Source organism: Lemur catta, chromosome 11 (assembly GCF_020740605.2).
Source record: "Lemur catta isolate mLemCat1 chromosome 11, mLemCat1.pri, whole genome shotgun sequence".
Lineage (NCBI taxonomy): Eukaryota > Metazoa > Chordata > Mammalia > Primates > Lemuridae > Lemur > Lemur catta.
Genome location: NC_059138.1, coordinates 50,118,092 through 50,135,420, shown reverse-complemented (window position 1 = coordinate 50,135,420; position 17,329 = coordinate 50,118,092). Strand labels below are relative to the sequence as shown.

The following is a 17,329-nucleotide window of genomic DNA, read 5'->3' as shown; positions in this document are numbered from 1 at the left end:
TAATTAAAGTCACTGCTTCATTTAGTTCTGCATTCTTTTTAGATTCTTCCTTTCTAGTAGGACCACAATTCCTATATATATACACATATATATATATATATATATACACATACACAAACACACATATATACACACACATGTATGTGACAAATCATTTCACTGAATTTTGGATATCTTTCACAGCTTACAGTAACAATGTCTAAAGTCTTTCTACTGAGAAATATGTATGTACCCACATATATTTTGGAGATATAACAGAGGAGTCAAAAGATGGTTAAACCTCACCTTATGGGGTGAGGAGACCTCACTACCTTAGGGCTACCCTACCCTCTGCCCCAGACAACATGATTATGTAACACTTACTGACAAAGCCTAGAAAATAAGCTCTACCTTTTTTTAAAGATCCCTACCACTTCTCCTGCCCACTTTTCAGAAGAAAAGAAGATGGATATTTAAGGACTAGCTCAATTGCTTGGTTTTCAATGTGGTAGCATTTGAGGTCAGCTGCATCAGAGCCACCACGCTGCTCTTTGCTCTATAGCCCACATTGACAGCACCCAGAGAGTTCAGCAGTTTAACGGAGCCTTTCTCACTTCAGTTGTAGGAACTCCTTTGACAGCATAATTTAATAGTGAAGAAAAAAAAATGCCACCTTATATTTAGGACAACTTGCTTAAATCTTCCGGAGGGCAGAAAGGTAAAATAGACTTAATTATGTGCAATGATTTATATTAAAAAATAATTATTTATTGATTCTCAATCCCAAAATAATGTTGAAAAATCTAAAAAGCTATCTATAATCTTACAAAAGAGTTACAGTTTGAGATCCTTCATATTGTATAGTTCTCACCAACATGGGAGAGCTCTAGTTTTATCTGTGCCATGAATAAAAAGACATTGGCATCCAGCAATAGGATTATCATCTGCCTGCTCAGAAAAGTAATGATTAATTTAAGATAAATAGATGCTGGCTTCAGACACACTGATTGTATTTCCCAGATATTGCTGCAGCAACACTGTCTCATCTCAGAGGTTATAAAGTATTCAGAAGGATCATTCTTTTCTACTCATGTAACACAAAGCATTCGAGATTTAATCTAGCTCTCCTATATGGTACGATTGAGTTTTTTTCACTTTACCATTACCTTACCAATACAAAATTCTTTCTCTTTAATTTTATTTTTCATAACATAAACTTCTTTTTGTTCCTTTTATTGCTCGGTTTTATATTTCATTATAGAAAAATGGCTTACTTATAAAGTAGTAAAATTATGCCACTTATCACAGATTAGTAAATCAAAATAGAAAACAGCAATTACAGCCTGATAATAATTTTTTAAAAGTTTGCAGAGCGTGACTATACTTTAGTTTTCCCTGAAAAGATTTTATTTTTTCTAAACAATAGCTTTTCTAAAAGGACAGGCTAAAAGTATAAAGTTTTCTTCAGTCAAAAAATTTATTGATTCTTTATTTTTAAGTCTCAAAGAAAATAGCTTTTTGAAGGCAGAGAAGATATGCACTAGGCCAGAGACCTACACTTGGATTCCAATATAATAACACAACCAGGAAGAATTTCCCTCTTTTTATGAGGCATAGGTCTTAGAGAATGACCTTATAAAAAATGTAAAACTAGCTTGGTCCTCAAATAGATCACTAGAAGCAAATCTCTAACAACTAAGGATGAGTCGCTGAACACAAGTTACACCATTGGCCTTAACCTCTAGAAACTCATTAAACATCACTTCCCATAACCCTATGAGTGTGGGATCCAAAATGGGCTTTCACTATGTCCAAGAGTCAAAGCTTAAAAAGTATGCTTTCTGTATACTGTGGTTCTGGCTTATTATTGAAAAGTTTCAGGTAAAATTGTGTGTGTGCGTGCACACACAAAGACACAGAGACTCAAATGAGACAGATGTTGAATATGAGTCCACAGTAGATAGGTGCAACATTTTGACAAGTAGAGGAGAAATTTAACCCATCAAACAATGCCTAGGTCAGGCTATTTCTCTTCCTTATATTAGATGTTCAATGAAACTGCCAGATAAGAAAGTCATCTTACACTTACAGATTTGTTTATGATAAAAACAAAGTTACTCTTCCCATCAAACCTTAACCATAAAAGAGTAGTCTCTCTCAAATCCAAACTATCCCTAATAAAAATTATAATCAGGAGCAAATATAGTCACAGCAACTGCAATCTATACTCAAGTCATGTGGATAAAAGAGCTGATAATTCTAAGGAGAGAGTGATCCAAACAGTCTTAATATTTGACCCTGAAACTTACTATGTGATTATGATATGTTTGGCTTTATAGTTATGGTTTCATACACCTTGTATAATAGTTGGATGTATAATAGTTGTATTATTACTTGTATTTCTCTGGGTATACCACAACTGAACAGGGAAAGAGACACAGCCAATTAAAAAGTGAAAAGTTCAACAAGAACACAAAATATTCACACAGAAATCATAATGATTTATACCAACTAAATCACTGGGTTAGGAGTTAATACCTTATAGTTAGTTTAGCCACTATCTTATAAAATATGGCATTTAAAACCCCTTGAGGTTAAAAAAGGCACAAAGTGATTATTTATTCATATGTTAGTACACAAAGGCACACAGAGCCCAGGACAACTTTGCCTAGGAACTCACCTAGAACAGGTAACCATAGGGAAATGGTTTCCATGAGGCCAAGAGTGACACCTGTATAGCTAAAATGTCATCAAGACAAATAACTGGGGTGACAGGTGAGGCCTGGACCAGAGAGGCCTTCATGCATCTCTGACAGATGCCAGCCCTGAAAGATAATGAAGGAGGGCAGATGTCTACACCGCCTACCACGATGTAAATGCAAACCTCTGACTATGTGCCCTCCTGAATGAAGCAGGTGCCAGCCCACCATGCTCTACTCCATCACCCTATTAGGTTTTCACAACATATACTCCACAAAATACATCTTATAAAATATACTTCACATGAAAGTGATTGTGCTATAGTTACATGTATTAAAACAGTGAGATTTAGTATCCCATAAGGCTCTGAATTGTTGACAACTGCTAAGTTTAGTAGATGTTAGTTTCTAAAGAAATGTGGAGTTGCCCTCAGTTACAATGTACAAAAGGGCATTAAATTTAATGTAGGCTGAAAAAATTCAGGATAGTAAATGATTGTTGTATAAATTAAAGAAAATCTGTTTAGGCATCTAGGACATAGCCAATCTTTAAGAATTGTTCACTATGTTGTTTTTACTTTATTGTTGCTCTAGTTAAATGACATAAAAGTGATATGCTTAATTAGACTTGGATTAATATTTTACTTTAAAAAGAAATACTTTTTAGAGTTCTAAATTCTAATTTAAATACTCATTGCACATTCTAGATACAATAATATTATAGTGGGCACTTCTAACTATAAGATTTGTCTTCCCCAGACTAGTCACCATTAAATATGGAATCCATCATATCACTTCTTTGTTAAATCATTTAATAGTTCTTTGTTGAGTGTCACAAAATTAAGATTACTGTAACTGCCTTTTGAATTGCTCTAGCACCGATTTATTCACTAAAACTTCGATCGTATATCCTAAAAAGTACTAAAGTAAGAAGTATTATCTCACCGTTTCAGTATTTCATGCATGTATGTTTTTATCAACTTTTCTATAAGGTAAGCAATTTGAGGTAGCCTCTTTGTGCCATGTTTTCCTTAACAGCAAAAAGAATATGTTATGTAGGTGGTGCTAACTTGTCTTCCAACTTTAAACTTCAATTAGTCCAAATTTCTCCATTTAATGCAATAATTGTTCAAACTTAAGCCAAACGCAAGCACTAAAATAGATATTACCTTATTGATAACATGTTTTAGCATAATAGATTATATGGACCAGAGTAGATACTTATACTGAAATTGTAAAGATATGACTCCAATCATAATCACCTTTGTATTTGTGAAGCAACTTTGCTATTACACAAAGATTTTAAGTCATAAAAACTAAATTAAAATTTGTTGTGTTTATGTCATCTGCCATAACATGTACCAAATGTATAAATTATCTATCTTTAGAGCTCTTCCGTCTGCCAAAGAAACAGAAAATAAACTGATAAAAAAAGGAAAAATAATGGGTATAAAAGTACAGTTAGATGGAAGGAATAAGACCTAATGCTCAGTAGCACAACAGGGTTACCCTAGTTAACAATAATTTATCATATATTTCAAAATAACTAGAAGAGTGGGATTGGAATTTTCCTAAGACAAATAAATGATAAATGATTAAGATGACAGATATTCCACTTACCCTGATCTGATTATTACACATTGTATGCCTGTATCAAAATATCACACATACCCTATAATTGTGTGCAACTATTATATATAAATAAAAAATAAAAAGTTTTTACAAATCAGAGTTTAGTGTTATCTTTGGTCTCCCAAATCTCTTAGAGAAGTTACTATCTTAAAATATTTTCAAAACATACAATAAATTCATTTTCAGACTCCAACTTCCTGGCTGGACACAATGGCAGTTTAGGAAAACAAACAAACAAACAAAAACAACACCATGCCAGTTTTTAATTGAGAAAAATGTAGGTTCACTCTAACATAATTACCCTAGAATCTTCCTCTTCTACGTATCAGATTGCTTCCATTATCTCACTGCCAAATGTTGTGGAGGAGTGATCTACTCTCTGACCACTTATTCTACCTTGACTCACTCAATGCTTGCAACCTGGCTTTCTTCAACCATTTTACTGAATCTCTTTTTCTTATGGTCCCCAGGAAACTTGTAGTTGCCAATATTAATAGGTCACTTCACTCAGTCCTTAGGCTTTTTTATAATATCTTTCTTTAGAAATTTTACCTCAACCACCCACTTTTAAACCTCTTCTTTTCTTTCACTATCTCATGACTACCTTACTTCTGATAGTTTCAATTCTACCCTCAAGGCAGTTAACTGTCACATTTGCGTCACAAGTGTGATGCATCACAAGTCTAGGCTTCTCTAGATCTTCAGATTCATAGTTATGTTTATACCTGGATGTCTCCGTGGCAACTCTGCTTCAAGATAATCTATAGAAATTATTTTTCTTCCTAAATCTAGGCTTCTTCCTGTATTTTCCATTGTATTTTTTTTTTTTTTTAAAGTTTAGTCCTCCCAGTGACTGGCATTCAAACCCACAGAATCATCTCTAAATCCTTGCATACCTCACCTCTCACATCCAGTTGATCAAGTCTTGTCTACACTGGTTCTGGCTCACACATCTTCAGTCTGAACAACTTCTTTAGCTCAGACTCTAACTGTCCAACAGGGATGAAATCTGCAAAGACCCACCTTTCTCTGAGTAGTATGCAAGGTTTTCTGATTGGAGACTCCCGGACTATGTCCTGATAACTGCTCCATCTTCCATCTCAGTATCTTCCTATCTTGACTCTTAGTCAGTAGACCCAGACTTCCTTGAGTGATGCTCCTTCTTGTTTGACCTGTTCCATGAGCCATCATTTTACAGTGTCATTTTACAAGTTCTACCTGTCAGCATGATCTTGGGCTAGACCATCCCAGACCCACAAACAAAGCAACACATGCATCACTTTTCACCAAACAATTGCAATAGGCTTATTAGTTAACATCTTTTTCTTTTCCTAAACAGAACAATAGACATGCTTAGAAAATTTGAAAATACAAAACAAATATCAGCCCCAAATTCCATCAATTATAACCTTTGGCTATATTTTTCTCTACTCTAGTTTCTATGCCTTTTTAAAAACAAAATTGGGATTACATACTATGCATAGTTTTGTATATTACATTATTTCTTTAGCGAATAACTAGTTTTTTACGCCTTTAAAGTAATCCTCAAAACTAATTTCAGGAGCAGTATAGTAGTCAATAATTAATATATCTATTCATTTTTTTTCAAAGTTCTCTTTGAATTCCTATTATAACCATCTTGACATTGCAAGGATTGTCAGTGATTTTATTTCTTTATCACAGGACCTAGAAGAGGCATTACTTAGTCAAAGAATAGAAAATTTTTAAGCTCATGATTCATATTTTCAAGTTAGTTTTCATAAAAGTTGAACTAATTTACTCTTCAATTGGCAGGAGATAAAAGGACTCACTTGCCAACTGCAGAATTCTTAAAAGGGCCCTGGCACCTCTAGTATTTCCCATCTCCAAATTCCTCTGCACTTCACAGGCAACTTCCTAAAACACAGTTATGATTACAGACTACAGAATTCTAGTGATTCCCTGCTACCCACAGAGAAAATTCAAACCTCTGTGCATGGTGTCTAAGTCCTCCACACGCTGGTTCCAACTTTTTTCTCCTTTCCTACTCCTCCCCTCCCCTCCCCTTCCAGCCTAGGCCAGCAAATCAACTCCTGGCTACACTTCCAATCACCTGCAGAGGTTGTAACAAACCTACACACCAGGGTTCCATTGAAGGATAATTAAATAAGACCAGGAACTAGCTTTTAAAAAATTCTACACCAGATTATTCTAGTAGACAACTGAGTTTAAATTATCCACCATAAGCTAGTCTCTTCTTCCTTAAAGTGAGATTTGTAGAGAGACTGGGAGAATACTTGTCAAAAATGCAAATCCTTGAGTCTCACTTTAAACCTACTAACTCAGACATTTTAGGGCTAGCAATCTGCAATTTAACAGACCTGAAGATCCTATGGTTTGAGGACTACTCCTGCAGCCAAAACAGACTGTCATTTTTTTTAACGAAATGCCACATTTCCCATCTCTAATATGTCATCTGCTCTTTACACTTCAAGCTTACAAAGTTTGTCCCTCACCTTCCCTGAGCCGCATCTTTGTACACACACACACACACACACACACACAAACACACACAAAAATCATATCTACTTTTTAATGCCCAACTTAAATGCTCACTCTCCCAGCCAGGTTTGAATGTTTCAGCATTTTGTGCTTTCAGTGTTTAATGTTTATACCTTTATTACAGTACTCCTCTCCAGCCCTGTACAGAACATAGTCGTGGGGATCTTAAGATCCACTAACAGAATTCAATGTTTTGTGTGCAGATGCAATATCTAATTCACAAGAATATCTCCCTAGCTTCTGACACATTTTTCTTCAAAGAGTAAATATATGTTAAACATTGGAATTGAATAACTAAGTATTCCTAGCCTGTGCTCTCCTTGATAAATAACTATCAAATGCTGTTCCATAATGCTTTTAGTGAAGAGGGGCAGTTCTAGAGAAAGTAATCTAGTTTTCCTTATTGATGAATCTGATTACCTAATGATTTGGTAACTGTGCTCACTCTGGTTTGCTTGGCTAAATCAAGTATATTTTTTCTACTTAATAGTTTATTATATGTGCTGTTAGTAAAAGTCTCCACTCAAGTTTTAGTCATTTATTTATACTATTAATTCTCTTAGGCTGATCATTTAGATATGTTAAAACACAAATAAAGTTAGTAGTTTAGAGTGTTCTGTTTCTCTAATACATAAGCACAGTTGAGAGATTAAAGTAGACCTGGTTTTCCAGGTAGAAATTAAGTTCATTTAATGCACAACCTCACATTCTAAAGGAATGAATTCAAAAAAATTCATAAAGCCATTCCCCAATCCTGGTTCTCTGAAGGCCATGCTCAATACAAACTCTTTCACAAAGCTTTCCAAGAAAACTCAGTTACAGTTTCTAAATTGGTGTTTCCAAAACACTTAATGTCATCTGCCTGGTATTCATTGTTTTCCCCTGCCCCAAAAACATTTCAGATTCATGAATATTTCATCACCTCTACTGGACTCTAAGTTCCTGAAATTAGGGACCAGGTATTTTCCATGTTTACATTTCTTACAGAGCCTGTGATATTACCTGGCATATTAAAGTGCTAATAAATCTGAGTAGATAATGATAGTAGATGAATTATGTTGAATCACAAATATGATGTAGAAGTTTTTCTTTAAATTTACTTTATCCAAACCATAAGATGCTCTCCATTTCCAGAGGAATTTTCCTGTCACAGACAACAGAAAAAGGACATTGTGGTCATAGACAGGAAGAGGAGATAATTTACCTTGTCTTTACCCTAGGCAGACTGAATAGGGAGGCTGTTGAGAGCAGATTTTAATTGTGTGCAAAGTACTTAACTACACTATACTTTAGTTTCCTCCTCCATAAATTGTGGGAAACTTTCTATCTACTTTATAGGATTGTTGTGAATAATAGTTTATGCATTTAAAAGTATCTAGTTCATGGCACATGGTAAGTACTCAATAAATGATATTTAATCATTAAAATGATTATGTCTGGCCTTGTAAATTCTTCTACTGACTTTGATTAGTATCAGTGTTAGGTAACAAACCACACTGTTGCATGTCTCCATATTCTCTCTGACTTAATCTATCACTTGGGATTGGAAATAAACGCCAGAAACAATCTGGACCTGGTGAAGACAGAGGATTCCTCTTCTAGCATCCTATGGAGGAGAAGTAAACAGGAAAGACTCTATAAAATCAGTATCTGTTTAACTTTATAAAGCAAATGTATTATAAGGGCTTACAGTTTCATACTCTTAGTTGAATTTGTAGAGTAGGGAAATCTAGAGAAATACTAAGGGTAGAAGACTCTTATAACAATACAAATAAAGAGCTAAGAATATGAAGGAAATAGTGGAAATCAAGAACCCATAAGGCATACCAAAGTGAGTAAAAAGACTTAACAGAATAGAGTTGGGGTTTATAACTTCTAGGAAACATGCAGGGATAAAATGAAGCATTTGGACATGGGGAGCCAAGAGAAAAAATGTTAACCTAGACACAAGTGGGGTACTTGTTAAGGGAAATACATTTAATAAGGAAAATAATAGTTTAAATGTTGCCATCTTAAATTTGAATGGAAAGAGGTATACCCAAGGAGAGAAGAGTTGTAAATAAGTGGAGATAGTAATCTGGAAGTCTTCTGTGTAGAAAAAATTCTGGGATGGGAACTTAGTTTTTTCTTCTTTATCAACACCAATCAACTAGTTGTGTCTGCCTTGAGCCTTAGATGGAGAAGGATTCCTGGTCCACAGCTGAGCTCAGCAGGGACACTTCGTGATCAATCCGCAATGTGCAATCTAGAGGCAAGAGTGACATCAAGGACCACCCACCTAGCCTCACAAAAGAGAAACATAGGTTGTGCTGAGGTATCTGGGCAAGGAAGCAGAGTGAGAGATCCGCACAATGAGCACAGAGCCTCATCATTGTCCAGAGCTGGGTGTAAGAAGGAATGGGGCTAGGCCATATAGAGATTTGGGCAAAAATCCAGGGAAGTACAGTATCATGGAAACCAAGAGAGGAGAGAAGGCCACAATGGAGGTTGTGACCAACATGGTTACATTTTGCAAAGCAATATGAAGAATAAGGTGAGACAATCCCTAGACTGGGCTATGACAAGGTTTGGCACCAAGGTTAACACCTTAGGAAACATTGTATCATTTCAGGAAGTAATGAAGTGAATCACAGGGAGAAAGTATAGTTAATTTTTATGCATCACACAATGAAAGAGTTATTAAGTGACCTCTCTGCCTTCACTTTCTTGGATAATTCATCATTATACATTATTAAAACTAGATGATTAGTTTGGATAACACAAACCTCAGGGAGAAGAAAGTACTCTTAAGAGTTAATTTTTAAAAATCGAATAAAAGTGTTTTCTAAACTTGCTTTACAATTATTGTTTACAGCTCATGTGAATCCAGTTTTTAGAGTTAGTATTAATTTTATATTCAAAAAATTAACTTAAATTCATATTAATAAACCAAATCCTATTGTAGAAATTTCTTATATTCACCATTACACAGACTTGGATATGTGTTCTTACAGACTTTAATTAGTGTGTAAGAACAGAGGATTTCTACGACTGTACTTTTTATTCACCTAAAAGAAAAAAAGGAAAGAAAAAGAAAATGATGTCCACCACCTGACTTACAAAGGACCTTGGCTTAAAATAAGCCATTCAGGAAAAGAAGTACTTCCTCTACAGTGTTGTGGAGGTATTCGTTGAGATATACCCTTGTTAAAGTAGGTAACCAGGAGACAGAGCTGAGACAGGGCGAAGGGCCTTGAAGATGGGGTGCAGGTGTTAAAGTGAACAACCCTCGGGCAGAAGCTAGCTAGAGGGGCTGAGAACTGCAGGCAAGAACCAGCTTCAGTCAGCTTATCAGCTACCTCTGTCACCTTACATGACCTCTGGCTAATTCCAACATCACTTACATTGTTTTTTTAAAATTTTTCCTGCCCTTGAAATCACCCTGACAGTTCTTAGACAACCATATAAAGTATAAAAATGGGAGGGAACCCAATTTTAGGAATTATTACCCAAATTATTAGTAAAAGCCAAACTCTTAGTCTTGAATATTCCTCCCCTCAATTAGTAAGACTTCAAAAGACCAAATACCACTTCCTTCCAGTGCAGCTGCTCTTTTTCAAGCTTGACTGCTCGCCGCTCTAACAGTGTACGTTTGCTTTCAATTAAAAGAAGCTATTGCTTGTTTGGCTTACATGGTGTATCACAAAATTCTTTTCCTGATGATCACCAAGAACTTGGAAAAACCTCCATTGGAAGGCCACAAACACCCTCATTAAATTAAGAAATAGGAGTGTGCGCTTTGGCCCTTTAAGGCCACTGACATTCTTACTCACTGATGCTCTGTGGATGTCAGAACACAGGGCAGCTGAGAACACCAGAGGACTGGCAGTTGGAAGCATGATAGGTAACAAGCAGGACCTCAAGGACAGGTAAAGGAAAGAAGCATTTGAAAAAATAAATGTTAAGTTGATCTGGAAAAAATAAAGGAGATTTGTAGGAAGAGTAAGATAAAGTAGCAGAATATATTTATTTAGCCCTTACAACCTCAACAAGACAAAGAAAAAAGAGAAAAAAGAGTCATTTCTCAGATTCATTGATAGGAGAAAAACCAAAGAATCAAAACTTGTTCCTTGAAATGTTTACTGTTATTATCCAAGCAACACTATTAACTTTTAGTGTCCTGATTAAAAGTTAAATAAGCTAATTAGGGCTTAGAAATCCCAAGATCTTTTTCAAACATTTTATAGACCGATAAAATTTACAAAGGAAATTGAAAGAATTACCATTAACATGTTTAAAACATTTAACAAATACAGGACAATCTATAATCACCACTTATGTTACATTTGGAGAAGTTTTTCCTATACATGTTAGTTATTTAACTGTAAAGTTTTTTAAAAATGTACAGTTTGAGTCTTGTTTTAACATTCTTTTTCATTTCAAAGACATTGTTTATTGGTAACACTGGAAAGGGATTTTGCTATTTAGAAACATTTGACAAACTGTGATTTACTCTTTTCTTTTTTTGTCAGAAGAAATAAAAATAAGAGTTCATCACTAAAGAAGTATCCTGATAGTGTAAACATTGTGATATGCTAAAAACTGGAATCATCTAGAAGAATAAATAAGACTCATCATGCCCTTCACCCATAAACGGAAGGCCAAAAAAAGGGCTTTTCCGTTGGAACCTCTTCTATTGCCACAAGTTCCACGTGGCAATTACTTGCACTTTAAGGAGGAGAAACAAAGACTACATCTAAATAAATTCCTACTTCACAGGATGTTTCTAGTGGCCAAGATAGAAGGAAATGTGGAAAAAAAAGATATTTCTGAATACTATGAACAACTGTTCCAGTCAATTTTGAAACATCACCTAGAAGAATCAGTGACAGGATTATTGCTCATATACCCCACTTCCTTTCTGCATATCCTTGAGTCCTCCAATGGTACTCTCTTCCAAATTCTCCTAGATTATCTTGGCCATGAAAACGACGAGAAAGAATTTTTTATACAAGAAATGAAAATTATAGTCATTTCCCACAACATCCCAACAAGGCTCTTCATGCAATGGCATGTTTCAGCAACAAAAGTGCCAGTTATGTATCTCGATGATGTCACACAATCCCAGTCCCTAAAAGAGGTCATCACAGATTTTATCTCCCAAATTCATAAACTGTCACTCTACCTTTTTAAGACTATTAAAGTGGGCACTAAAGGACCAGGCGATAACTTGCACAATGTTGTACCTGACCTACTCCTTCCAGAACAAATCATAAAGTACTTGTGCAAATCTGAAGAATTCATGGACCCAGAAACATTCATAAATATGTACAACAGACCCATACACGTCACGTTGGATTCTGAGGTGGTATGGCCTGCTCCTTCCCGTTTCTAGGATGGATAGATACTATGTGCTCATTTCTCTTAAGGAGTTTAGGCTACTTAAATAAAAGGAAAATATTTCTAAAGTTACCCTTCTCTTTTTTAAAGAAGCAACAGAATACTGCAATAAACACAAAGGCAATATATTAATCTTTACAGAATATGTGGAACTAAACTTAAAAATGTATTTATTCTAAGTTCGATATATTATTTTAATGGGTAGATGAGTTTAATAAGTTCTCAAATGTTAACATGATTTTCATGGAATGACTTAATTTTTAAAAGAAAAGTATAGATGAAAAAACACAAAGGCAATTCAGATTATCATGCATTCTCTCAACGGTTAATGAAGAGCCACTACCACACAGCACAAGTACAGTGTTCTGGGAGTACAAAATTTAGGAGAAAAATCCCACCCTTGAGTTGCTTGAAGCCTAGGTTAGAGGCAAGTATGTGTAAAAGTAATTATTTTATAATATATGATATGCTGTAACACAATATGATAATTATTGTGATAGCAGTATGTAGGAAGGGCTTTGAGAGCACAGGTGAGAAAATAGATTGCTGTATAATCCCTGCATTCAGGAAACAAAATCTAACGTTTGAAAATAGTTCCAAAGCTCACATATTCTGGCCTATATAATCAAGAATATTGAAACCATTACAAAGGTAAAGAACACAATAGCTATCTGAAACAAGAAAATACATTATCAGATGGCATTGTACTCCTTCATGCAACATCATTTATTGAGTATCTCTCTACGTGACAGACATTTGCTGGGCACTAAGTCATATAGCAAGGTACTTGTAAGACATTATCTGCCCACTTTTAAAGCTTGTTTCTAAATAAGTCCTCATAAGATAAACACATTGGTAATTTTCTCAATTCACTTCCTATAAAGCAATTAATTATATATAATTTCTATATAATCAAGAAGTTGGTCTCTCTCTTTTATCAACAATTAATGCTTTTCTGCATTGTTGAAACTATTTAAACAATTAAATAACATCAATATTTTGAATACTGCAATGAAATATTTCTCAAACCGCCTTAATATCTTATGAAACTGATTTCAGGTTTAATGGAGGAAACATTGATATAATATTAGCTTCATTTTTTATTACTTACTTGATTTTTAGTCTGGGGCAAAATGCGATCTTAGTGTGCATTTCTCAAATTTTCCATATGCAGAAATTTTGGCATCATTGTTCCATGTCAGAATCAAATTTTAGGACATACCATTCCTATTTTCAAATTTTTGTAATATATATTTAAATACAGGGTGATATTTTTCACTTTTAGCTGAACTTGAAGTTTCTGTCTTGCCAATTTAGCAGCAAAAATATATATACATTTTAGATAAAATGAGAAGTTTTCTAGTTAATAAGGAGTATATAATTTTCAAAATTTGCATCAATTTAGAATATATTAAATACCTAACATTAGTCAGCAATATGCTATCTACTCTTTGAACTGTGAAAAAGACACAGGGGCCCATCAACAAATGATTAGTGACAAAATCAGTGGAGGCGAGAGTGTTTTCCAGGCAAAAATGGAGTAAACACTTATCAAAGAAGGAAGCCTTGGTCCATCCAGACTGTGAATGAATGTGAAAAATAGATTGGGAAAGCAGACCAGCATATTTAACAGAATGAGCAGAGACAGGAAGGAGAAAATGAGTAACAAATGTTCATTGAATCAGATCAAATTTCTTTAGCAGGGTGCATTTTGTTTGCAAACAGTATTTTCTAAAGTTAGCTAGTGAATAGAAGTACAGTTTATGGATAAAGATTATATATTTATAAATATGAAATTATGGCACATTGTATTTTCCAAAATGGTCACTGCAATATATCCAATCCCACACACTTTTCTTGCAACATGCCCTTGATATTCCTCCCATCGTATGGTGACTTCTACTAATAAATGCCTGTCCTTTACATCAGGCAGACCTTTGTGACTGCCTTGACCAACAGAGTACAACAAGTGATTCCAAGTGATCTCCAAAGCTAGGTCATAAAAATGCCATGCACGTTGCCTTGCTCACTTGAATGCTAGCTCTTGGAACCCAGACACTATAGTATGAGCAATCCAAGTTTCCAGATGACATCCCCAGCTGAGTTCCCAGCCAACAGCCAGAATCACCCACTAGAGTTGTGAGTGAGTGACACTTCAGGTGATTGACACTCCAGCCTTCCAGTTAACGCTGAAGCCAGCCCAGTTGACCCGGTGTAGAGGAGGGATGAGCTATTCCCACTGCCTCCTGCCCAAACTGCATATCTGTGAACAACATAAGTGACTATTACCGATTTCAGCCACTAAATTTTGGGTGGATGATTATGCAGCAGTCTGGAACAATATGTGTAATGGGAAAATAATATATATGTATATAAACTATTTTATTTCATTTATTATTCATTCCTTTATGCACCAAAAATTTATTGGATATCTGCTAGTAAATATTTACCAGCAAGCCAATGACTACGCTAGTCATTGGATATACAAGTAGCAGTAATATGTATATGTAGCCACCACTTGGCCTCGTCTATAATACTTTCTGTTGTGAGAAATACTGATAGAAAACTATTAATAATTCACTAAGCTGAAAACATCCTTAACAATCTGAATCATTTTTGGAAGAAGTTATAGAATATCTCTAAATGATAATGTTTACTCATCCAAAGCATCTGAGGAAAAATAAGGAAAAAAAAAAAGTAATGTTGCTGATTTACTTAGTATACTCTAATTCTAAATTTATAGAATTCATGAATCTCCAACTATAAAAATAACTGGCAAATAAACAAAAAGTGACTGGAAATAAATCAAGTTACTTATTTCATTATCTATTAATTTTAGTGAACACACTAGAATGAATTTATTCAAATGAAAATGACTCTTCATAGTAATCTCTTTAGGAGGATTTATACTTCTGCCAGTGACAACACCATTGCTGACAACATTTTGTGACTATTTTATGGCAGCTGAAGGAGGTTTATAAATCAAAGGAAACTTAAATATTTCAGTTATATCTAATTTTTGACACTCAGATTATTATTATACTTACACCTGATTAGTAACTTTAATATTCCATCTTCATTCATAGAAATGTTTGTTTTTAAATATTACATTCACTTTCAAAGGAAGATCTGTCATTGAACATATTTAAAAAAAAAGTGTGACGCTACCTCTAAGGGTCTAAGGGGAATCACAAATTATTTTCTGTAACAGATGCATTGTTGAGATACTTATATGGGTGATTAACATAGTATCTCTAACCGGGACTGACTTATCTGTGTATGTTTGGGTATCTTTGATAAAGTCCAGAAATCTTATACTCACATCTTACAAACAGAATTTAGTTTGATGGAATCCAAAATTGTGAATCATTAAACCTTAGTAAGACTCATAAGGTAATTACCTACTCAATGAAAAAGTTATAGTTTCCTTACAATAAAACTTTAAATAAAACCAGAGTATGGAACTTAACCTGAACAGAAGAATAAAATTTAACACTGTGAATATATAACATTTAATGTTCATATAACAATGAACATACAACATATATATATATTCAATGAACATAAAACATTCAAATGGCATGGACAGCACCATTCTAATTATTTTTTATATGAATACTTTATAATATATGGCCCTGTTGATGATCTTATGCTTGTTTCAGAGTTGACCAAGGACATTTAGGAAAGTTATAAATTTCTTGAAAAAAACTTAAATAATATTATTTGAAAGAAAAAACTCTCCCAGGATGAATTCTGAAATTCCATTATCTTCATTTTAATAAAAGAAGCATCTGGATTCCTTTGTGAAACATCATTGCTTAATAGAAATAGATTTTGACATCCAGTGACTTTATCATAACTTCAGCAACACAAAACCACATTTCAATTAAGTCAAACCTATCTCTAACAGTAGAATTCCCTCAACTTCCATGAGGAAGTGGAACTGAGGCAGACTATCACCAACATCATATAGCAAAGTACTTTCAGATTATTTTATATTGTATTATGATTTACTGTAGAATTAGAGTTCTCCCCCTTGTGGTCAATTATTTAAATTTCCAGATTATCTGCTGATAGGGTTTATATAAGAAATACAATGCACAGATTTTAATAGACTATAGAGAGAACCCCTTTCACATATCTGCTTTACTCTCTTTGTTCTGTGGATAAAGATTCTGAGGCATAATTAAGGTGTTTTGCCAACAGTAAAAGCAAATGTAACAATATAACAATATATTACTATAATAGTAGTAAAGTAAAAGCAAGATTAACAGGACTTCCCTATTTCACTTCATCACTGTTAGTTATACAAATCTTGATTTCTCTACAAGTAAATAATTTTAAGCAAATTATGCTTGTCAACCCACTTTTTCTCATTATTTTAGAATTTTTGATTCTGTTATGGGCATTTTTTAACATTTAAGAAAAATTTTTTTAGGTGATCTGATGTTGAGTTGCTGTATAAAGAAGTCATCCTTATTACCGGTCTCTGTATTTTTTCATTTTTTTGAAAGACCAAGTTCAACACATTTTATTTTGGTTATTTGTTTTATTATTAATTTCTAACAATGATTGGACTCTAGATTCATTAAAATACTTTTACTAGCATGCTTCTATACAGGCAGAAACTTAAAAAGAGATTTGCTTTATAATTTAGACCAAATATATCTGATTGAACATAAGTAGCTATGAAATTAGAAAAGGATCCATTTTTAACTGAATATGAATATTTACAGAATTTATTCACCTATAATTTTCAGTCGAAAGGATCGCTTTCTATCCCCAAGGAGGATATGAGAGAATAATAGTGTTGATAAGGCATTCTTCTCTTTCCCTGCTCACTCTAGTTGCATGTCCCTCAAATCCAATCCAATCCATGCCGTGACAACTCCCACCTAAGAGCTAATGACTCCAAATACACGTCTATAACTTCATTTATTCATTTAAAAAATATTTGTTGTGCAACTACTTTGTTTTCATCATTGTTTAGGCCCTGAAGGCACCACGGTAAAAAAAAAAAGAAAAGACAAGGCCCTTGTTTCCAATGAGTATGTGCTCTAGAAGAAGACACAGAGAAGATGATTTCAGATAGCTTTGTG

The 17,329-nt window shown here is 34.2% G+C and overlaps 2 protein-coding genes across 2 annotated transcripts in view; one reads left to right on the top strand and one right to left on the bottom strand.

Moving 5' to 3' along the window:
- ZNF804B (zinc finger protein 804B) overlaps window positions 1–17,329 on the bottom strand; it is a 459,373-nt gene that overhangs the window by 411,026 nt on the left and 31,018 nt on the right. The window lies entirely within an intron of this gene.
- Window positions 10,734–12,302, top strand: TEX47 (testis expressed 47). The gene is made up of 2 exons (XM_045564024.1): window positions 10,734–10,759; window positions 11,366–12,302. The coding sequence occupies exon 2, from the start codon at window positions 11,467–11,469 to the stop codon at window positions 12,223–12,225; it is 759 nt and encodes a 252-aa protein (XP_045419980.1). The 5' UTR covers window positions 10,734–10,759; window positions 11,366–11,466; the 3' UTR covers window positions 12,226–12,302.